Source organism: Oryctolagus cuniculus, chromosome 9 (genome assembly GCF_051225735.1).
Source record: "Oryctolagus cuniculus isolate XC-2025 breed Fujian yellow rabbit chromosome 9, ASM5122573v1, whole genome shotgun sequence".
NCBI lineage: Eukaryota > Metazoa > Chordata > Mammalia > Lagomorpha > Leporidae > Oryctolagus > Oryctolagus cuniculus.
Window position 1 is genome coordinate 61416251 of NC_142875.1, and position 24593 is coordinate 61440843.

At 43.1% G+C, this 24593-nt stretch overlaps 1 protein-coding gene across 8 annotated transcripts in view; it reads left to right on the forward strand.

The window, feature by feature from the left end:
- The window catches only part of DGKH (diacylglycerol kinase eta), a 208886-nt gene that overhangs the window by 133987 nt on the left and 50306 nt on the right, over nt 1-24593 (forward strand). For all 8 annotated transcript variants that reach the window (XR_016213237.1, XM_002712967.6, XM_017343497.4 and 5 more), the window contains 7 exons: nt 6334-6440; nt 7101-7226; nt 11904-12006; nt 12982-13141; nt 16005-16113; nt 16224-16363; nt 20504-20588. Coding sequence is in view for 7 of the 8 variants with exons in the window: in XM_002712967.6 (XP_002713013.6) it covers nt 6334-6440; nt 7101-7226; nt 11904-12006; nt 12982-13141; nt 16005-16113; nt 16224-16363; nt 20504-20588 (830 nt within the window). In the remaining variant the exon portion in view is untranslated. The remainder of the gene's footprint in view (nt 1-6333; nt 6441-7100; nt 7227-11903; nt 12007-12981; nt 13142-16004; nt 16114-16223; nt 16364-20503; nt 20589-24593) is intronic.

A 24593-nucleotide genomic window follows, 5' to 3' on the forward strand; every position in this document is an offset into this window, starting at 1 on the left:
AAAATTTCTTAAGTATTTTGGAATATAATTAATATTAAGTAATAAAGTAGTAATTGTCACAGTTTTAATAGATTTTCTAAAGAATTATTTTATTATTTATTTGAGAGAGAGAGAGAGAAAGAGAGAGATCTTCCGTCTGATGGTTTACTCCTCAGATGGCTGCAAAAGCCAGGATTGGGCCAGGCCAAAGCCAGGAGCCTGGAACTCCATCTGGGTCTCCCACATGGGTGGCAAGGGCATAAGCACTTGGGCCATCTTCTGCTATTTTCCCAGGCACATTAGCAGGGAGCTGAATTGGAAGTCGAGGAAGCTGGGACTTGAACCAGTACTTCCATGGGATGCTGACGTTGCAGGCATTGGCTTAATCTGCTACACCATGATGCCAGCCCCTACTTAATTTTAAATTATAAATTATGGACTACATCATTGTTTCATCTATTTAGTGTCATACAGAATTCTAGTTACATAGCGCATTTGAAGCTCCCTACCATTTCTTCCATTGTAAATCATAATCAGAAGAAGCAGTGTCATGCATTTAGACTATCCTCATCTGTAAAATAAGATAATAGGAATTTATAGCTCATAGAATCACTATGAAAATCAAATCAGAATACATATAATAAAGCTATTTTTCTAGTCAAATAAATTTTAGACGTTTTTATCTGTGTCCTGTAAGATGTGTATCAAATAAATAATTGCAGACTGAGTCATAGCCTGGTACATTAAAATTCATCAAAGTGAACATTTGGAGAAGATAGTAACCTTTTTTTTAATTTAAGAAATTATGGCAGACAGAAATATAATTGGCCTTTATGACTTTAATAACTTGAATGGGCTCATTTTATGTAGATCTGAGGCACTCCCTACAAGTTCTGTAATATTATATGGTACTGTTTTGAACATTTTTTTAATTGACTTCTGATCTCTCATTGCCTCAAACGCTAAAAAGAATGCTTGACCTGACACATCATGTGGTATTTCTGATTTGTGAGGTGTTTGTTATTGAGTGTATTTAATTATTTAGGAGTTGAGTCAGTAGTGAATGATTTAATGATTTTCTAAGCACTTTAAAGGAAAAACGCACATCAGTTGGTGAGAATAAAATGCTTACGTGTCTCTAGGGGCGGGCATTGTGGTGCAGTGGGTTACGCTGTCACGTGGGACACCTGCGTCTGTATCAGAGTGCTTGGTGGAGTCTTGGCCACTCCTCTTCCTGCTAATGCTCACCCTGGGAAGCAGCCGGTGACCAGTACAGCTTTGAGGCCCCTGCCACCCATGTGGGGGTCCTGCATGGTGTTCTGGGCTTCTGACTTCAGCCTAGCCCAGCCCTGGCGGTTGTGGGCATTTGGGGAGAGAACCAGAGGATGGAAGATCTCTCTCTTTCTCCCTCTTCCTGTCTGTCTCCCTCTCCTTTTCCCCTCCTCTCTCTGTTTCTCTCTTTCAACTAGATGAAAATAAATAATCATTCAAGAAAAAAAAATTTGTTGATATTTTAAAAAATAATGAGTAAATATTTTTTAAATACTTATTTGAGAGGCAGAGTCATAGACAAAGAGAGGGAGCATCAGAGAAAGAGAGCTTCCATCTGCTGATTCATTCCCTAAATGGCTACAACAGTTGGGTAGGCCAATCCAAAGCTAGAAGCCAAGAACCTCCTCTGGGTCTCCCACATGGGTGCAGGGGCCCAAGCACTTGGGCCATCTTCCACTGCTTTCTCAGGCCATTAGCAGGGAGCTGGATTGGAAGTGGAGCAGCCAGGACACAAACCTGCACCCATGGGATGCCAGCACCACAGGTGGAGGCTTAACACAGCATTGGCCCCCATGAGTAAGTCTTTAAAACAAGGTCTTTAAGTACTTTTTGTATTCTTCCATAAATAATATAGTCTTCCTGGCATTTTTTCTGTTACTAGGTTTAAAAAATTTTCTAGGAATTTATATATTAGTTTTTAATTTTGTCTGCTGGTAAAATTTGTAAGTCTGTAATATCTTGCCCATTAGTATTTTTGGAGCCACAGCAGAAGATTTTAAAATTCCCCAGGATTTTATAAATCCCCAGATCAATTGAGAATGTTAATTATAATTTCACAGCATAATTGCCCTTCACAATTAACAGTCATGAAACAAAAAGAGGTTAAGTTGGAATTTTAAAAAATTTCATATTGTATATTTAAAAGAGATACACAGGGACAGGGAGTGGGAGAGAGAGAGAGGATGAATCTCCCACCTACTGGTTCACTTCCCAAATGCCAGCAACAGCTGGGGCTTGGACAGGCTGAAGTGTGGTGCCAGAACTCCTTCCAGGTCTCTCACACGGGTGGCAGGGACCCAGGTATTGGAACTGTCACCTGCTGCCTCCTAGGGTGCACATTAACAAGCAGCTGGAATCAGGAACAGAGCTAGGACTCGAACCCAGGCATCCATCGAGTATGGGACAGACATTCCCACAGATGTTTTAATTGTCAGGCCAAACATAAATATGTCAAGATGGGTAGCTACAAATTTTTATCTTAATTGCTATTTAACACTTAACAAAGATTCAATGTGGTAAAGTTTAAATAATGCAATGCAAATCATAATTTTATCATCAGTATAGTTTTTAAGTTCTGTAGTTTTAAGTAATGGCCTTATAAGTCAGGGAAAAGTGCTTTATTTCAGAATAACTTGTCTGCAGAGATTTAATTGTCATCTAACAAAATTAAGTTGCCTGTTAATCATTTCCATTCCTTAGTGACCGTAATTACAGTCTGATTTGTTTTATTGCTATAACTATATTTATATTAAGCAACTTTGTCTTCCTGAAAGTTCATTGCTTAAAGTACTTTATTATTATAAAAGTAATCATTTTTTGTTTTTAATGAGCTGTTTGATATTTAATGGTAAAATTTTTAAAATGTGATGAAATTATCCCCTTTTACCTTCTCATCCCCTCAGAAATCGAGTATTCATTGTTAATATCAAGTATTTATTTTTATTTAAAAAATACCCTGGGGACTCTATTCCAGCTCATTTGGGGACATCACTTTTGAGAAATACTGTAATGAATGAAAAGTCCTAGAAACACTAACCTAACACAATTTAAAACAGTCACATGTATTGGAACCAAAGGGCCATGATCAAATTCTCCCCCAATCTGTGTTTACATCCTGTAGTGCTAGGTCTTCACACTTACTATATAGTGGTAACAAAGTTCCCTGAAATGTTACCACTTCCTACATGAAGACTGTGTTCCAGTCACACAGTCGTGAATAGAACACACAGTGGGATCACCAGGAAAGGATTTGTCAAAGTACAAGGAAAAGCAGGTAAGTAAAACATGTTCAATGTCTCTGAACTAATGTTTGTCAAGGAGAGCCCAGCTGAGTTTAAGTGACCATTTGTATAACAGTAGTCACAGAATTTGAGACATTTTGAACATTGGGTTCTAGACCTCTGAGCTATTTTACTGGAACCTTTCCTTTTCATGTTATGTCAGATTAGGGCAGTTTAAGGAGGATGATGTGTACCTCCTCAGGTGAGATTTGTTAGTGACTGACATCATAAAGTCCAGGAATCACGTGTAAGGAGCCAGCTTACATTTACATTTGGCAACAGTTGTTATGTTTTGACTGAAGTAATCTCTGAAAAGTTGGGAACCGATAGAACACACTCATCCATGAGTGCTTGGATAATTTGCTTCCAGAGGGAGACAAGTATGTCTGGCAGTAGTCACGTTTTGATTTTCATAAGCTTGGTTACTTTTTCCAATAACCTGTGGTTTTACTTGTTTTTCCTTATATGAGATACTGCTTCCCTAGGTATTACTTCTCTTTTCCAAGCTCCATTATGATAACGTTGTTGTGGGAGTGTGTTCCCTGGCTGTTTGAGTCCAGGCTCTTGCCCCTGTGTAAGATAAGAATTCAAAGCAGGGACATAAGTGAAAAAATGGAAGCAGGATTTATTTAAAGAGAGAGAGAGTGAATGTACCTTCATCAGATGTGAGTGTGGGCAATCCCACAAGGACAGACACCTGCCATGAGGTGGATCTAGCTCCATGTGGAGAGGGAAGAGGGCAGCGGGAGAGAGACCCAGAAGGAGTGAGTAAGAGAGAAAGGCTCCTCCTGCCTGGTCCAGTGGACCCTTTCATTGGGTAGGAGATGGGGTCCTAATTGAATACACAAAGGTGGGGGTGGACTTTGGGGTGGGGGCTCAGTACACATCATGTCCTCTGGGGAAGTTTTCATGGCATCTCCATGTGGAGCTCAGTGCACACATAAGAGGCTCGGATGCATCATGGGGAAGTGAATGTGCTAAACTGGCATGCAAGGGGGTGGTTAGGGTACAGGGCTAGAGGTAGAAACAGCAAAATCTTTCAGTTCACTGTTCCCTGAGCGACTCCTTGCCTATTCCACGTCAGTCTGGCTGGGGAGAGTCAGTGAAGCTGACGATGAGTATGTTACTTGATCATTTAGTCCTGCATTTATACTATGGCCATCCCAATGTAATGCTTGTAAAAGACAGTGCTGTCTTTGTGACCCCTATCAACCTATTTCTCATGGTGCATGGATGTTTTCTTGAGGTACTTGCATTTTAAAACTCCTTGAATTGTCTTTATCTTAGTGACAATTTCAGACTTCTTGTTTGTAAATATATCATACCTATTTATAATATGCTGTATGTATTGCATTATTCAAACATGTGCATTATACATAGAGAACATTGCATATATCAACATTGCACAGCTTGATGAATTTTCTTACTTAAACACATTTGTCGCTCCCCCTCTTCGCAGAGGAACGACACTAGACCCTGCACTGTTCTTTTGTCTGCTCGGCCCTTCCCGGGTTTGCTGCTGGTTCTTCCCGGGTTGGCTACCGACCCTTCCACCTCCGTGGAAGGGCGGTTCCCCCTGCCACTTTCCCCACTTCCGCGGGGGAGCGGCACACCGCTGGCCGGCTCTCTCGGGGGCTGCACAGGTGTTCCTTCAGATAGATGTTCCTGGTGCATGTTGTCTCTCTCCTCCTTTATAGTCCTCTTCCACCAATCCCAACTCTGCTACCCACATGCCGAGTACGCTGCTCTCCTCCAATCAGGAGCAGGCCCTACAGTTTATTGGTTGAACTGGAGGCAGCTGTGTAGAAGCTGTTTCCTCCTCTCCCAGCGCCATATTGTGGGAGAGCAGATGCATAGAATAAGTCTTAATTCCAGTAACTTAGTCTAGTCCGAGTTGCTCCCAGTTGCTCCCCACAACATTCATGTAATCAATACTCAGGTTAAGAAATAGGATGGAAGCAGATGTTTGGCGAGGGGTTAAGATGCCATTTGGGATGCCTAAGTCCTATATCCAAGTGCCCGGATTTGGGTCCTGTTCTGTTCCTGATATCTACTTCCTGCTAAAGTGTACTCTGGGAGGCAGCAGGTGACAGAAGTAGTTGGATCCTTCTGCCCACATGGGAGACAGGTTGAATTCCTGGCTGCTGGCTTTGGCCTGGCCCACTATTGGCTGTTGTGGGCATTTGGGGAATGAACCAGCGAATGGAAGACCTCTCTCTCTCTCGTCTCCCTCTGTCTCTGTCTCTGTCTCTCTCTCTCTCTGTCTGATTTTGTTTCTCTACTTTTCACATTAATAAAAGAATAAACATATATTTCAAAGCAATGATAGGATGTTACCAGCCCCCAGTACTGATTTTATTTGATTGTATATGTATTTTCCCTTTCTTCTCCTCAAACACTTGTTCATTTGTATTAAGTCCCTTCTGTTCTATTAAGTAGCATGTTATTCATTGCCTGATAAAAGCGCTTCCTGAGTACATAGCTGTGTTTGTCTTTGAGACTATCCTATTGTTGGAGAGTAATTCAGACTTCTAAGCTTATTTGTTCTTGGGGCTGATGCTGTAGCATAGTGGGTAAAGCCACCTTCTGAAGTGCTGGCATCCTAGATGGACACTGGTTCGAGTCCCTGCTACTCCACGCTAATCCAGTTCTCTACTTACTGCCTGGGAAAGCAGTAGAAGATGGACCAAGTCCTTGGGCCCCTACACCCCATGGGAGACCTGGAAGAAGCTTCTGGCTCCTGGCTTTGGATCAGCCCAGCTCCAGCCATTGTGGCCATTTGAGGAGTGAACCAGCAGATGGAAGGCCTCTCTCTTTCTTTCTCATTGCCTCTGGCTTTCTGTAACTCTGACTTTCAAAGAAGTAAATAAATCTTTTTTTTTTTTTTAACTTGTTCTCCTTCTACCTCTTCTGACTCTTGAAAAAAAAGAATCTCACACACTATGCTTTACTTTCATCCCTGGTCTCCATGTAGTTATTCTCTGAAAAGTGATTGCCTTTTCTGTTCTGTTTCGCCTTTTAGTGTGTAAATTTAAGGCTCACAAAAGATGTGCTGTGAGGGCCATGAACAACTGCAAGTGGACCACACTGGCCTCCATCGGGAAGGACATCATAGAAGATGAAGACGGAGTAAGCTGCTGCCGAGCCCGGGGCTTTCCCACTGCCCCTTCCCATTGTCCACCGCTGTGGAAGAGGAGGATAGAGCATTAAGTGGGGAGATCTCCTACTAGGGTCAAACATTGTTTCTGAGTTTTGGGTTTCATTCCAGTCCTTCATAGTATTTTCCAGCTCTTGGATTTTTTGAGGGGAATCGATTGTGAGTTGGGTTTAGAAGTGGCTGCTGGACTGCACAGGTGTTGCAGGCCCCATAACTCATCAGCTTGGAGATTTTTTAAGGCTCAGATGAGAAATGTTCTTTCTTCAGATTTGGGGGTGCCCTCTCCCCCTGTGCCCCCTCTCAACAGTACCCCTCATTTCCTGATCTTGCCTCCATGGTCTCTTGCGTGGGGGTTTCTGACTGCCCTCGTTGGTGGCTTTACCAAACCAGTTACCTGCTGCTCTTCTCAGCTAGACCTCCCCTGAAGACCAGGGCTTTGGTTTTCCTTCTCTTTGTATCCCTGAGGGTTCAGGAATAATAGCTGCTGTACTAACACGGGGCGACTGTGTGAATGCCAACGTGTAATACATTTTGTTGCTCCCACAAAGTAAAAACTCCGTCAGTATCTTCACTGGGGTCCGGATACCAGCTCCCATGGCCTCACTCTGGCCGCCTGTCTTCCTGTTCCACAGATCGCTATGCCTCACCAGTGGCTGGAAGGCAACCTGCCCGTGAGCGCCAAGTGTGCCGTGTGTGACAAGACGTGTGGCAGCGTGCTCCGTCTTCAGGATTGGAGGTGTCTTTGGTGTAGAGCAATGGTGAGGGCTTTGAGATCGCTTCACCCTTGTAAATTGAGCTTGTTCCCCGATGTGGTCGTCAGTGCGGTTCAGAGATAAGGCACCAAATCTATGGCAGAGCACACCCAGGCAGCGCACACCCCACCGTGATGTTCTTCTCCTTCACACATGCATTCTTTTTGGTCTGGTCATTTTTTCAATTGCCCTCCACCCCTTTAAAATAATACCTACTCTTTTCCTGTGTTTTCTGTGTCTCAGGACCTCTTTCCCACAGCTGTAATTGTTTTGCATTTTGCTTCAGCTGTACAGTGGGGTGCTATTTTCACTGGACAGAGAAAGCCCCTCGGTGGTGTGCCAGCAGGTTTTGGTTGACATCCAAAACGTGATGTTGCTGCAACCTCATGTGTGTTCCTTGACTGAACGCTGAGCTTTGACAGCACACACTAATGCAATCTATGTGATATAAGGTAACATTATATAAATGAATAAATACAAACTTTACAACTTGTTTGCAAGTGCAAGAAAAAGGCAACAAGCACAAATGGCATAATGGGGAGCCAGCAGCAAGGAGCGGTCTCCCTTGTGCTGGACCTGGTGCAGACAGGGCCTTTGTGCTGCCTGGGGTGTGTCAGAGTGGAGTGGAGGCCATGCAGGCAGTGCTGAGGCTAACGGGCACAGAGCGAGGAGGCTGTGGCTATGCTGTGCCTGCTCATCTTAGCACAGGGAGATGCCGGCCTTTGAGGACGAAGACTGCCTTGCTTTGTGACTGATTTGTTTGGTGTTGTTTCAAGTCTTGCAGTTTTTTCAAAAGTTGCTGGCCTATGGGGCCGGTGCCATGGCGCACTAGGTTAATCCTCTGCCTGAGGCTCCGGCATCCCATATGGGTACTGGGTTCTAGTCCTGGTTGTTCCTCTTCAGTCCAGCTCTCTGCTGTGGCCCAGGAAGGCAGTGGAGGATGGCCCAAGTGCTTGGGCCCCTGCACCCACATGGGAGACCAAGAGGAAGCTCCTGGCTCCTTGGCTTTGGGTCGGTGCAGTGCCGGCCATGGCGCCCTTTTGGGGGGTGAACCAACAGAAGGAAGACCTTTCTCTCTGTCTCTCTCTCTCACTGTCTGTAACTCTACCTGTCAAATAAAAAAAAAAGTTGCTGGCCTAAATTTGGAAGTCAGCCTCAAACAAAAGATGTGGATAAATCATTGCTTTTGGTAAGTATGGTATAGATCAGCAGGTATCAGAAATAGAACAATGTGTTGCTTGCTTGCTTTTTTTTTTTTAAAGATTTATCTATTTGAAAGGCAGAGTTAGAGAGAGAAAGAGAGAGAGAGAGAGAGAGAGGGAAAAGGAGAGACAGAAAGAGGGGCGTTCTTCCATCTGAAGGTTCACTTCCCAAATGGCTATAACAGCCAGGGCTGTACCAGGCCAAAGCCAGGAGCCAAGAACTTCCTCTGGGTCTCCCATGTGAGTGCAGGGACTCAAGAACCTGGGCCATCTGCCACTGCTTTCCCAGGCGCATTAGCAGGGAGCTGGTGGGAGTGGAGCAGCTGTGACCTGAACCAGTGCCCATATGGGATGCTGGTGCTGCCAGCAACAGCTTAACCTGCTATGCCACAGCACCAGCTCCCAATGTGTTGCTTTGTTAATCAGTGACTGATTGCATCGGCCACAGAGGAAAGTCAGTCCTCCACCTATTTTGTAGGCCTGATAGGTAACGTGTGTTTCCTTTTATTTTTAAATCAAATACTCTTTGTGCATGCATTTGTTATTCTTCATCAATTCCCTCTTTTCCGAGGCAGACATGTAGACAAATAAAAACTTTTTTTAAAAAGATTTATTTATTTATTTGGAAGCCAGAGTTACACAGAGAGAGGAGAGGCAGAGAGAGAGAGGTCTTCCAAATCCGATGGTTCTCCCCAATTGGCCGCAATGGCTGGAGCTGTGCTGATCCAAAGCCATGAGCCAGGAGCTTCTTCCAGCTCTCCCACGCGGATGCAGGGGCCCAAGGACTTGGGCCATCTTCCACTGCTTTCACAGGCCACAGCAAAGAGCTGGATGGGAAGTGGAGCAGCCAGGACTAGAACTGGTGCCTATATGGGATGCCAGAACTTCAGGCCAGGGCGTTAACCTGCTGCACCACAGTGCCGGCCCCTAAACACTTTTTATTTCTCCTATCCCATTAATGTAATATGTAGACCTGTAATAGGTGCCTCTATTGGGAATCCTAGTGCAGTTCTAGCTAAAATTCTCCTGTGGCAGCCCATATTTTATAAGAGTACTGTCCATAAACTAGACTGTAAATCCCCTCCGCCAAGCTATGGTTTTCTTTCTGGGGACAACCACTGATAGCATTTCCTGCTTGGTTACTGAAGTTTGTTTCTCCATCTCTAGAGTTTCAGCTATCCATTCCTTTTTTATTTTCTTTATTTGAAAAAGTTACAGAGAGAATTAGAGACGGAGAGAGAGGACTTCCATCCTCGGGTTCACTCCCCAAATAGCTGCAATGGCCAGAGTTGAGCCATTCAGGAGCCAGGAGCTTCTTCTGGGTCTCCCACATGGATGCAGGGGCCCAAGGACTTGGGCTATCCTCTGCTGCTTTCCAAGACACATTAGCAGGGAGCTGGATCAGAAGTGGAGCAGCCGGGACTCGAACCAGCACCATATGGGATGCCAGTGCGGCAGGCCAGGGCTTTAACCTGCTGTGCCACAGTGCTGGCCCCTCAACCGTTCATTTCTTACTTCTTTGAAAGAGAACATATTGTGTGTGAGGAAGTATTTTAGAAATGCTTTATATAAGTTGCCTTTACCTAAAAATTACATGCTTGTACTTCAAAAAGTTCATAGAAAATGGAATTAAAAGATGATTTTATTTTGGTGCAAAAGAATTCTGAAATCCATGCATAATTTTTCGTAATAAGCATTTTCTGTGAACTTTTGATAGACTCCCTTGTATGTATTAAATTCGACAATTTTTTTGCACCAGAATAAGCTTCTCTTTTAAGATTCCATTATCAAAAAGTTTTTTGGAGTACCCTTGTATGTCTCTTTTACTTAGTAGTTTTTGATATAATTAGGCTTTTTAGTTCCTTATTCTACCCAGCCCAAGCTTTAAAAAATGTCACAAAGAGAATAGTGGTGCTATTACAGTAGGCGCACAGGGGCATTATGGACTCCCCCCCCCCCCCCATTTTATTCCTGGCAGAAATCAGATCTCACCTCAGTTGTGACATCGTCCCTGTCCCATGTTGTGCAAGCTGGACATGCTGCTTTCTGACATCCTGTCATCCTTGAAACTCTTTTTTTGGTCTTATACTTCTTATATACTATCATTTATCTATTTACAAATTATTTTGCCTTTAAATTATGAGTTTCTAATGGCAGAATATCTAGTACTGAAAAAACAGCCATCTAGTACACACACAGACAATCTCACAGTTTGCAATCCCAGTAAGTCAATTCCTAATTTTTCTAGCTGTCATGCAGTCTCTGACATAGCTTTATCTTGTCTGTAAAAGTCGTGTAGATATACTTTTATCTCTTGCTTTTCTTGTTTAACATTATTACAAATACCTTTCTATTTTGTTCTGTGATTCTCATAAATTTTTCAATTCCTTTTAAAGCTGTCTGTGCATGCTGGTTTTTTAAAAATGCATTTGGATTGTTAACTATTATAAATGAGAATAGGAAACTGTCTAAAAACAGGTCATCAGCAAAATAATCATCACTGTTCAATTTCAGTTATTCTCCCCCAAAGTTTGATAAATACAAGCGTACTTAGAATGCCACGTTTCTAAAAGGATTAATGGAATAAAGCCATAATAAGTAAGTGCTTTATGACGTGTCTGCTTTTGTTGCTTAGAACATTTACAAAGCTCTCTGGTAAGTACACAGAGGATTCTAAATTGCCTGGGTTCTACTTAATAAATTAGCCCTGTTTTGTCCTCATTTGCTGAGGGCCTAGGATGTGCATCAGTTTCCCTTTCCTGACAGAGCAGTAGTGTAGCTGAGAAAATAGGCCTGGGTGTCCTTGTAAATATAATAATATGGTAATCTTATCAAAAGAAGTATGAATAGAAAGTTATAGGATTGCTGTAGAAAGAGCAGGCACTTTTATTTATTTTCATTAAACTGTCAGAATTTTTTTTAATATTATTTATTTGAAAGGCAGAGTTAGAGAGAGAGGAAGAGACAGAGAAAGCGAGATCCTCCATCTGCTGTTTGACTCTCCAAATGGCCGCAGTGGCTGGAGCTGGGCCAATCAGGAGCCCGGGGCCCTGGGCCATCTTCCACTGCTTTCCCAGGCACATTAGCACATGGGATGTGGGCGCCACAGGTTACCTGCTACACCACAGTGTGTAAGATCGACATTCATCACTTTATTTTATGGGCAGTGATATTGACATACTGGTTAGCTCTCCCACTTTCTCTCTCCCCCTCTTCTTCCTCTTCTCCCTTCATCCCCCCTCCCTTCCTCTGTGTACCCCATCTCTTCTCTCCTTGCCCAGTCAGGCATTGACTATACGCTCCATACTTGAGACCATCGCAGAGAAAGACTGCACAAATTCCTGTCTCTGTAATGCTCACTTTGTTCCATTAATTGGTGAGGCAGTTGCTCCTAAACTGTCAGGTCCTGAGATGTAGTTTATAACATATCAATACATTAATTGTTTTTATGATTCTTGAAGCTTTATTTGTTTATTACTAGGTACACACTGCCTGCAAAGATTCATACCACCTTGTATGTCCACTTGGCCAATGTAAAGTCTCTATCATACCTCCAATTGCACTAAACAGCACCGATTCTGATGGTATGTAGCAGTAGTGTAAGTATGTATATTCCTGGTATATTTAATGTGAATATGAACATTTATTTTCCTGGAATCAGAGAACTATAATTGATCATCCTGGTCAGTTTTTATATAATAATTCCACTTAAATTGCTGAGCAGTACAGTTAATTTTTAAAAGAATATTTTAAAATTAGAGTTGTAATATAGTATTAACACTGGTGAAATTACTGTGTATAGACATTCATATTTCACATTTGAGGAAATAAAAGTAGGATAATTATTCTATACTGAAATGCATTCCGAAAAGGTTAATTTCTGTAAGTGTTTTTTCCTCTATAATTGAAACTGCCCATTAGCGTGGCTGTTATTAAAATCTGTTTTCCCGTAATTTTATTTCAGGAATTTATATTCCTGTAAATGCATTCACTTTTTCCAGAATCTTACAGCTAACTTGTAAGTGCTGAAGAACTCTGTACCACACTGATTTTGGAATAGCATAATAACTCTCTTCTAAGCATGCCGTATCACAAAAGGCTTTTACCATGTACTGTCATTAATGTCTTGCATTGATATCACGCTTTATACTTTTCAAACTTGTTAGATAAATTATGGCAATAGAGATCTCAGATATGAGAATGTAAACTTCAAATATATATTTGTTAATTTGTGCTAATAACAGCCCTCCGCCCTCACTTAAGCCCTGATATATCAAGCTTCTTTTGCTTATTGTAAATTTCAAGTTTTTTTTTTTCTCCAGCCTCACCAAGGAGCAGTTAAAATACCTTAGGATACTGAAATAAGGCCACAGCCATTATTTGACACATGTAAATGCATAGACTGTTTTGAGACTAAATTATAATTTACTGTTCTAGTAATGAACAAGATTCTTTACTCTTAGGAATTTACCTTCTGTTCTCTGAATGTCTGCTGATGCTTTAAAAGAGAAAGCTGCCTATTAATCTTGTGCTGTGTTTGTGTTTGTTTGTTTTTACAGGTTTCTGTAGAGCAACATTTTCATTCTGTGTTAGTCCTCTCTTGGTTTTTGTCAATTCTAAGAGTGGGGATAATCAGGGAGTAAAGTTCCTTCGCCGTTTTAAACAGTTGCTAAATCCGGCTCAGGTGTTTGATTTAATGAATGGAGGTCCTCATTTAGGGTAATTGATTATTAATTATCTTATTTGAATAAAATGTAGCTCTTGGAATGAAATGTGTCTGACTTAGCAGCTCATGAAAATTGTAGACCTGTAGACATCTCTGTTGATTTTCCATCTCCTTCCCTGTTGTAAAATCCTCATCAAACTTTAGCATAATTTTTGATAGTTATTCATCTTCCTTACATAAATTCCACAATTTATGTTGAATTCCAGATTCCAAAATTTGTTAGAAAATCTTTTAGAATATATCCAACATCGAACAATACCGACAGCTTTTTAGCTCCAAGGTCAACTTGCATCAATATAGAATTATGCAATAATGTTAGATGATATGCGTGGAAGGGCTAATGTTGATTAATATTTGCCACATATAATTGCTTTCCATGGTGTCCACAAAGCCGAGTACAAACATGATCCTGGTTCTTAAGGACAGTTCCTGGAGAATTTCAGACTCGGTTCTCACAAATGACAATGAAATTCTTTGTGGACTCTTCTTTTCAGCTTTCTGGAATATCATCTGACTTAAAATCTGAAACGAAATGAACTAAATAGTATATTCATTGAAAGGAATATATCTTGAGACATTGTAATACAGCTTTAGTATATGTGTTTGTTTTTTTTAAGAGGTGCTGCTATGGTGTCTTCTGACCCAGAGACCTTCCATAGCTGTATGAGTTTTTTTAGGTCAACTCAGCTTTTTTCTCTTGAGTCCTACTGTTAACTTAAACACAAACACAGAAGTGGAAAATGGAGATTTTATTTATTTATTTATTTTTGTTTTTTATGGTGTTCTTTTTTCCTTTGCTTTTTCATTTAAATTTTTAATTTTTCTTTAAATTTTTTAAAATCAATCTTTTAGATTTAACAATTTTTTTTTTGCCAGGCAGAGTTAGACAGTGAGAGAGAGAGAGAGACAGAGAGAGAGTCATAAAAAGTGAGAGACAGAGAGAAAGGTCTTCCTTCTGTTGGTTCATTCCCCTAATGGCCGCCATGGCCGGCTCTGCACCAATCCGAAGCCAGGAGCCAGGTGCTTCCTCCTGGTCTCCCATGCGGGTGCAGGGACCCAAGCACTTGGGCCATCCTCCCTGCCTTCCCGGGCCACAGCAGAGAACTAGACCGGAAGAGGAGCAACCGGGACAGAATCTGGCGCCCCAACCAGGACTAGAACCCAGGGTGCCGGCACCGCAGGTGGCGTATTAGCCAAGTGAGCCACGGCGCCGGCCTAGATTTAACAATTTTTAACATTTTGCCAAATTCACTTCGTAAGTGGCTATCATATGCATACACATCAACATAAAAATTGTACATATTTATGGGTTAACATATAATGTTTGGATACATGGATACACATTGTATAATGTTCAGCTAGGGTAATATGTCTATCTCCTCTAACATTTAACATCATTTATTTTGTTATGGTGAAAATATCTAAAATCCTACCTTCTAGGCTTTTTAAAATAAAGGAGTATACAGTGCATTATCTGTAGCCACCCCTTGTGCTGTAGAACCCAGAACTTACTCCTGTCCAGCTGTAACCTAGCAGCTGTCAATGAACCTTTCCCCTTCCTTCTCTCCTGCTTCCCTCCCAACCCGTGGTAGCCACAATTATCCTTTTAAGTCCCATAACATCACCCTCTTTTTAGACTCCATGTAAGAGTGAGACACGTCTTTCTGCGCTTGGCTTTAGGCATGGAGATTTTAGAGAGCAGGACCTGACAAGGCACAGTTTGAGACTTTCCTCCGACTTCTCTGGTTCTGTTCTTTCTGTCCTCTTTTCATTTCCCTGACTATTTCCACAGCTGGTTCCTTGCCCTGTCTCCCTTGCATCTGCTCACCTGAGATCTGCCTGCCTCACTTCCGCCCAACTTCTTCCTTTGTCTGCTTGCGCCTCACCCTGGGAGCCCTAGAGGGCGCTCCCTCATCCACCTCTCTCCCACCTTCCTAGTCCCCATATCGAACACATTTGTCTTATAAGGAGGACTCTTGATAGGATCTGGCAGGTTTCTTCAGGAAATTGCTAGCTTTGCTGCTCATTAGCATCTGTGCCCTAGATGCCCCACCCCGGTGTGGAATTCCTAAGGAAGCAACGTAACCTTGCAATGGAAAGAGAAATGCCTCTGCTTTCACCATCTCACTTTTCCTTTAGTTCTCTTTCCTGGTTTCTGCTGCTTGTTGATTTTTCTCATTTCTCACTCCCCTTTCTTTCTAATTCTATCGCCGTTTCTGCCTATAATTCCCTTTCCTTCTTACGATTAAGCTGTTTTCTTGAGTTAAAAATGGCATTCTTGTAGCATAATTAATATGTAATTATTATATTATTACATTATTATTATATGTAATTAATTGATTAATTATTATGATTAATATGTAAGTGTTCTCATATATAAACTGAATGTGTGGGCTGGCGCCGTGGCTCAATAGGCTAATCCTCCGCCTTGCGGCGCCGGCACACTGGGTTCTAGTCCCGGTCGGGGCACCGGATTCTGTCCCGGTTGCCCCTCTTCCAGTCCAGCTCTCTGCTGTGGCCAGGGAGTGCAGTGGAGGATGGCCCAAGTCCTTGGACCCTGCACCCCATGGGAGACCAGGAAAAAGCACCTGGCTCCTGGCTTCGGATCAGCGCGATGTGCCGGCTGCAGCACGCCGGCTGTGGCGGCCATTGGAGGGTGAACCAATGGCAAAGTAAGACCTTTCTCTCTGTCTCTCTCTCTCTCTCACTGTTCACTCTGCCTGTCAAAAAAAAAAAAAAAGAAATAAAATAAAAAAATAAACTGAATGTGAATACCAATTAATATGGAATAACAAAAAATTGGGGAAAGTCACTTTTACTTATTTATGCTAAAATGAAATACTTTTTTTCTTGCAGTTTAAGATTATTTCAGAAGTTTGACAATTTCCGGATTCTTGTATGTGGAGGAGATGGAAGTGTAGGATGGGTTTTGTCAGAAATTGATAAGCTCAACTTGAATAAACAGGCAAGTGCTAAAACTTTCTGTTGCTCCGTGACGTGAATATATACTAGCATGCTCACCAGAGCAGGCCTGCTCTTCCAGTCTGGTCATTTGCTTGCCGTGCTGTCTTCTAGTGTCAGCTGGGAGTATTGCCTTTGGGTACGGGAAATGACCTTGCTCGAGTGCTTGGCTGGGGAGCTTCATACGATGACGACACCCAACTTCCTCAGATACTTGAGAAGCTGGAACGGGCCAGTACCAAAATGTTGGACAGGTGAAAGCAAATTTTCTTCTATAACTAGATTGAAGATGGTGTACTGAAATCATTGTTTCTTTTTTATTTAACAAAAATACTTATTTTGTTTTAATTTTGATTATTTTTTGTTTATTTGAGAGACAGGAAAGCTCCCACCCGCTGGTTCACTCCCCAAATACCCACAGTGCATGAGGCTGGGCCAAGCTCAAGCAAGGATCCTGGCTTGCAATCCAGGTCTTCAGCGTGGGTGGCACAGACCCAATTCCTTGAGCCAGCATCACTGTCTCCTAGAGCTTGCATTAGCATGAAGTTGGAATCAGGAGTCAGAGACAGGAATGCAACCCAGACACATAGTTTTTATTTTTATTTTTTTGACAGGTAGAGTTATAGACAGTGAGAGAGAGACAGAAAGGTCTTCCTTCCGTTGGTTCATTCCTCAAATCGGCGCTGCGCCCATCCGAAGCCAGGAACCAGGTGCGTCTTCCTGGTCTCCCACGCAGGTGCAGGGGCCCAAGCACTTGGGCCATCCTCCACTGCCCTCCTGGGCCACAGCAGAGAGCTGGACTGGAAGAGGAGTAGCTGGAACTAGAACTGGCGCCCACGTGGGATGCCAGTGCCACAGGCGGAGGTTTAACCCAGTGAGCCATGGTGCCGCCCCCCCTGCCCCCCCCCAGACACATGGTTTGTGATGTGGACATTTTAACCCATAGGCTGCACACCTGCTCCTATAAAAACCATATTTTGATCATTTTACAATAAGCCCCATGAAGGTAGAGATTCCTGGTCTCTGGAGATGGTGAGTGAGAGCAGGGCCTGGCACAGACACTCAATTAAGATGTTTTTCTTAGTGAATGAATAAATTGTGAAAAAACTAGTCTAATGAATCCAGTATTTTAAGGATAGAAGATTATGATGATACTAATTACCTTTAATCGCTGTTCAGGTCAGAAAGCTGAAGTTTGGCTGGGTGGATTTTTTTTTTTTTTTTTTTTTTTGGACAGGCAGAGTCAGACAATGAGAGAGAGAGAAAGGTCTTCCTTCCATTGGTTCACCCCCCAGAATGGCCACTATGGCCAGCGCACTGTGGCCGATGCACTGCGCAGATCTGAAGCCAGGAGCCAGGTGCCTCTTCCTAGTCTCCCATGGTGTGTGGGGCCCAAGCACTTGGGCCATCCTCCACTGCCCTCCCGGGCCACAGCAGAGAGCTGGACTGGAAGAGGAGCAACCAGGACAGAGTCCGGCCCCCCGACCGGGACTAGAACCTCGGGTGCCAGCGCTGCAGGCAGAGAATTAGCCTAGTGAGCTGCGGCGCCGGCCAGCTGGGTGGATTTTGATGAGTAAAATAAGTAGGGACTTCTCATCTTGTGTTTTCACAAAAGTGAAGGAAGATAGAAACTTCATAGAAAAAAAATATATATATTTTAGAGATTTATAGATATATATTTTTTAGGATATCTCTTCTTAGTTGAGCAAATGACGAATGAATTGACCTAACAAAGAACTATATATTAAAAAAAAGAAAATGAATCTTCTCCCAGGGCAGGAGGAAGTGTTAGGAGCAAGCATCCAGAGGAGCTATCACTGTGTTTGGGTGATGGACACATCTCATAACCACGTTTTCCCTGAATGCCCCACATCTAAATCAGAAATCACAATTTCTGAGCATTGTGGAGGGAGGGGCTTAGAATTTGGGCAGAGGAAGCAACAGAACTCAGTAAGCAGGAATGCCTGCCCACCCCCTGACCTTGACTGGAAGACAAATGTCAATATATTGTTATGCGCTGGACCTAGCATGAATCAAAACAACTTTGACAGGATTAGCCATCTGTGTTAACTCTTCCCGAAAGTAGGTAACAAAATCTCATCAGCGAGCTACCCATCCAAAATGTAATTACTCTATGATGAGCTATAACCTAATTAATTGTAACCTCACTTGTCATCAGATAATGTGGTCATGGCCGATTCTTTTGCTAGCAGAATATTTAAAAAAAGAATCGGTCAGTAGAGCATTTGTCTGTTTATTTAAAATTGTATGAGAAGGACACTCCTAGAGTTTGGGTGTGAAAAGATTCATAATCTAGTGTGGTGCTGAATTCAGACTCCAATCTTTTTTTTTTTTAAGATTTTATTTATTAAGCTGGCACCGCGGCTCACTAGGCTAATCCTCCGCCTTGTGGCGCCGGCACACCGGGTTCTAGTCCCGGTCGGGGCGCCGGATTCTGTCCCGGTTGCCCCTCTTCCAGGCCAGCTCTCTGCTGTGGCCAGGGAGTGCAGTGGAGGATGGCCCAAGTGCTTGGGCCCTGCACCCCATGGGAGACCAGGAAAAGCACCTGGCTCCTGGCTCCTGCCATCGGATCAGCGCGGTGCGCCGGCCACAGCGCGCTGGCCGCGGCGGCCATTGGAGGGTGAACCAACGGCAAAGGAAGACCTTTCTCTCTGTCTCTCTCTCTCTCTCACTGTCCACTCTGCCTGTCCAAAAAAAAAAAAAAAAAAAAGATTTTGTTTATTAAAAGTCATAGTTACACAGAGAGAGAAGGAGAGGCAGAGAGAGAGAAAGTTCTACCATCCGCTGGTTGACTCTGCAGTTGACCACAACAGCTGGAGCTGGGCTGATCTGAAGCCAGGAGCAAGGACCTTCTTCCACGTCTCCCACGAGGGTCTTGGGCCATCTTCTACTGCTTTCCCAGGCCATAGCAGAGATCTGGATTGGAAGTAGAGCAGCCAGGACTCGAACTGGCACCCATATGGGATGCTGGCACTACAGGCAGCAGCTTTACCCACTATGCCACAGCTCTGGCCCCCAGTCTCCAATCTTTTAAAGAGGCTGGAGGTGAAAAAAAGGAAAAAGAAAATGATAACTATGGTAGGCGATGAATGTGTTAATTAGCTTGATTGTGGTGATTATTTCATAATGTGGCTAATTTCATAATGTGTCTGTGTATCAAAACATCACCCGTGTATCTTAAATATATAAAATTTTTAGTTGTCAATTAATTCTTAATAAAGTTGAGCGGAAAAGATTGGAAATGATACATTAAAATTGCTTTTATCCATACCAGAGCTTGAAGGTGAATCCTGGACTGCTGTTTGATTCTGTGTTAGGAAACAGTGGAGTCTTTTAAATGCTTTCGTGTTGCAAGTTTAAAGACCATTCCCGCTGCATGCTAGGAAATGCTGTTCGGTATTTTCTGCACCCTGAAAGTGTGCTTTTCCCCTGTGTGTTACAGAAATTCAATTGTCCAGGTAGTTAGCTAAGAATAAGCACTCTGGTGGTGAAATTCCTTAAAACAGAATGGCCTGTAAAATACACAAGAAAAGAAAATCTTAGAGGATATAAAAACTTAGGAACACTGTTAGAAATAAATGACTATCATGTTGCTGTGTTTTCTTTACTAATGTACTGTTTGTACAGAAAGAGTGAAGAGGAGGGCCAGTGCCTTGGCACACGAGGTTAATCCTCTGCCTGCAGTGCAGGCTTGCAGAGACCATGGGTGTAAGAACTACTGGTATTTCATGTCTGCCTGGCACTTCTAGTCATCTGACTTCATCTCTCACCATCTCTGTGCATCACCATTGCACTCCTAGGGATAGCTAACATTGTCATCTTTATTTTACTGGTAACAAGGCTCCCTGGGGTGAGCACTGTGGGCAGTTAAGCTGCGACCTGGGATGCCTGCATTCCATATCAGAGTGCTTGCATTCAAGTCCCATCTCTGCTCTCCATTCCTGCTTCCTGCTAATGCACACCCTGGGAGGCAGTAGGTGATGTCTCCAATAGTTGGGTCATTGACACTTAAGTGGAAAACCTGGATTGAATTCCTACACCTGACTTTGACCTGACCCAGCCTTGGCTGTTGCAGGGATTTGAGGAGTGAACCAGAAGATAGAATCAATATCTCTCTCTCTCTCTTCTCTCTCTCTCTCTCCACCCCTACTCTGACTCTCTGTGTGTTCCTGTGCCTCAGATAAAAAAAGAATTTAATTCAGCATTTTGTAAATTACCCAAACGCCATTTCTTTCTGCATTTGTGGCTATTTTAAGATGCAATAATCCATAGTACGTGAGTATATGTATATGCTGATATATGTATTTGGGATGGGAACTCTCAGCTTGTTAAATTTCAAAGGACTTTTAGAGCAAAGATGTTTTTCCCCTCAGGTGGAGTATAATGACGTATGAACTCAAATTGCCACCAAAGGCTGCTCTACTTCCAGGACCTCCAGAAACATCGGAAGAACTTTATGTAAGACTTATATGTAAGACTTAAGTATATAAGACTTTATGTAAGACTTATATAAGACTTTATGTAAGACTTATATAAAGGGTTACATATTTGCCATTTGAAATAGGGGCAGATACCTTGCAAAAAATAAGAACATTTACTCATAAGCTATGACAATGTGTTATTCAATTTCATTTTTTTTTTTTTTTTGGTGGTGGTGGGGGGAGAGGTGGGGTTTATTTACAATCTTATTAAACCAAAGTTCTTGCAACTGAGCAATCTCTGAGCCACTACAGGTGCTAGCCAGAGAGGCAGGACTGGTCCTGGGACAAGCGCCCCCCAGCCACCAGCCAGAGTATTTTACAGTAAAAACGTGGGGAGAAGAAAACCCGAAGTGCTCACACTGGCTCTACACGGGCTGTGGATGAGAGCTGTGGGACAGCACTGAGTGGGTGGAGCTTTGAAGTAGGGGGACGATCTACCTGGAGAAGGAGTGGCCGCGCTCGTATGCAGAACCACGGCACCTTGGCGGTTATCCTCCTGGGCTTTTCCCTTGAGGATTGTGAACACACTCCTGTCGTTTTGGTTTGTCCCAGTGCTGTTCAACTGAATAGCTTTTCTTGCTTCTCCTCTTCTCCATCCTCCCACCTCATCACTACCTTCAGGGCATCTCAGGGATTTTTCCTTTCCTGTTTTAGTGATTACTCCCATCCTCTCCCCCAGAGACAAGACTCTTGCTGAAGATTGAGGTTTTAGGATCTTCCCTGACCATCCACACTAGGAAGGTGAATTTAGCTGTCACTTGATTTTATGGTCCTTCGTTATGTCATCTGTAAGTGAGGATACAGGCTTGTGAGTTTATGCATTTGAAAAGCAGGGCACACACACACACACACATACACAGAGGAGAGAGAAAGATGGAGAAAGAGAGAGAATCTCCTGTCTGCTGGTTCATTCCCCAAATACCTGCAACACCAGAGCTGGGCTAGGCCAAAGCCAGGGGCTGGGAACTCAGGTCTCCCGTGTGGCAGGGACCCAACTATTTGAGCTCCCACCTTCTTCCAGGGTGTCCATTGGCAGGAAGCTGGAATGGGGAGTGGAGCAAGGACTCAAACCCAGGTACTCCCGCATGGGATCAGGTGTCCAAAGTGACTTAGCCACTGCACCCAACACCTGCCCCAGCAGTGGTGACAGTTAAAGCTTTATTCTCCGTTTCACTAAGTCCATTTGATCTGTGCTAACTTATTTTTCTCTCCAGTTCAAATTTGTCTTTTGTCATTAAGGAAATTATGAACTTGTCAAAGCTAATGTGAGGAATAATAGCTAGAAATATGATCCTATTCCTTATAGAAGCTAATTATATTTTTGATACTTTTTCTGTTATAATGGTGGCAAAAACAACTTCTAAAAACTTCAGAAAATAACAATGAAAAATAAAATAATAGTCACTTTTAGTCTTTTCACCCAGAGATAACTGTTGAAGATGAATATATTTATTTACTTTATCCCCAGCAGCAATTTTAGATACAGTATTCTTCTGACTATAAACATAATGTTTTTATAGAAACCAGTCTTTTTGCCTCAATAATATTTTGGTAAATTTATTAGCTTTGTTTCTAAAAAAGAGAACAGGGGGAGTTATTTTTGCTCTACTTATTTTTGTCACATCTATAATCACCAAACAGGAGGTACAATTTTAAGTAGATGAAGGGTATCTTTTCTTTTTTTTAGTGCAAAAGGATTTTGAATGAGCTTTATTCTGGTTTTTATAGATGTATTTTCAGAACAAAGGGAAAGCATCTTTCAAGATTATAGATTTATTGGGTGTTCTGCATGACCCTGACCAAGACTCAGATGCCCTCTGACTGCCACTGGAGATGCACTTGACTGTGTGTGAGACTTCTTGACCTTGACAACTGCATTAAAATCAAGCTAAACCCTTCTTTGTTGCTTATCTGTACTCTACTAGCTGTGGGTCTTAGGAAAAATCACTCCAGCCACCTAAGCCTCAGGTTTCTAGGCTGTCAAACAGGATGCTAAATAAATACATACAGCACAGTGTCTGGAATACAACAGAAAATGTTAAACCTTTGTATGACTTCCCTTCCTGACCCTGCTAAGTGAGTACATAAGTGACACCTATAGTTTAATCCTTGGACATAGGGGTTATTTTATTTTACTCTAAAAGAGGTTGTGGTTTTTTTGTCTTTGAATATTTTTAATGAACAAAAACTTGGATTTTTAAATTTTAAGCTTTGAAGGGCATTAATGACTGAGTCATTAATTAGTGATATACATGTTCTTTTTTTTTTTTTTTTTTTTTTTTTTTGACAGGCAGAGTGGACAGTGAGAGAGAGAGAGACAGAGAGAAAGGTCTTCCTTTGCCGTTGGTTCACCCTCCAATGGCCGCCGCTGCAGCCGGCGCACCGCGCTGATCCTGGCAGGAGCCAGGAGCCAGGTGCTTTTCCTGGTCTCCCATGGGGTGCAGGGCCCAAGCACTTGGGCCATCCTCCACTGCACTCCCTGGCCATAGCAGAGAGCTGGCCTGGAAGAGGGGCAACCGGGACAGAATCCGGCGCCCCGACCGGGACTAGAACCCGGTGTGCCGGCGCCGCAAGGTGGAGGATTAGCCTATTGAGCCACGGCGCCGGCGATATACATGTTCTTTTAAAACACTTGCCACTTTTCAGAGAATAAGACTAATCTTTGAAGAATGTTTGCTTTTTGCATTTTAAAAAGGTATTTGCCTTTTTCTGATGTTAAGTATAAAGATGCATTTTAGGCCGGTGCTGCGCTAATCCTCCGCTTTGCGGCGCCGGCACACCGGGTTCTAGTCCCGGTCGGGGCGCCGGATTCTGTCCTGGTTGCCCCTCTTCCAGGCCAGCTCTCTGCTGTGGCCCGGGAGTGCAGTGGAGGATGGCCCAAGTGCTTGGGCCCTGCACCCCATGGGAGACCAGGATAAGTACCTGGCTCCTGGCTTCGGATCAGCGCGGTGCTCCAGCTGCAGCGCGCCGGCTGCGGCGGCCATTGGAGGGTGAACCAACAGCAAAAAGGAAGACCTTTCTCTCTGTCTCTCTCTCTCTCTCACTGTCCACTCTGCCTGTCAAAAAAAAGAAAAAAGAAAAAAAAAAGATGCATTTTAGCATTATGTCAGGAGATCAGTAAAGTAGGTTCCTGGGTCAGTACAGTGTGGAGTGTAACTGTGGAGTTCCTGCCCTCCCCTTCTCTCCTTGGTGTGAAATTATTTTTCCATACATGACCTCTCTCTGAAGGAGGTGGGATAGAAATTTAAGGGAGAAGCATACTGACTAGCCATGGTGCACTTGAGTGTCGGTTAGCAATGAAATTCCTCGGGGAAGAGGCCAGTGGGGAAGGCGTGATGGGGAGAGGGACGTTAACTGAATCTTGAGTGTAGTCTGAAGAGACTTAGGCTGATGGGCGAGGAGCCGTGGAGAGATGGGCAGAAGAACACAGGAGGCCCTCCACAGCTGGTCATTTACACTGGAGCTTTCTGCACTGTGTGGCAGGCGGCGTATCTGGGGCAAACGTTTAGTAGAGAGCTGTGAACATGAGGCTGTTCAAGTTGTGTGCACATTTTTTTAGGGAGATGTGTTCTTTTGCAAGAAGGTGTTAAAGCTTGAGTCAAATAGAAAAGGGGATGGAGGACATTTTGAGTATTATGGTTTTATTAAGAGGTCCTTATTTACTTGATTGTATGATTGTCTAGTCAACAATTTTATAAAAAGATTATTTATTTTATCTGAGAAGCAGAGAGAAAGAGAAAAAGTCTTTCATATTTTACTGCTTCCATCTTTTACTGCTTTCCCAGGCCATAGCAGAGAGCTGGATTGGAAGTGGAGCAGCCGGGACTTGAACCGGTGCCCATATGGGATGTCAGCACTGCAGGCAGCGGCTTTTCCCGCTACACCACAGCACTGGCCCCAACATTCAACATTTAAAAAAAAAAAAACTTCTATGAAATTATACATACTGGAAGGTGCACGTATCATGACTACACAGCTTAGT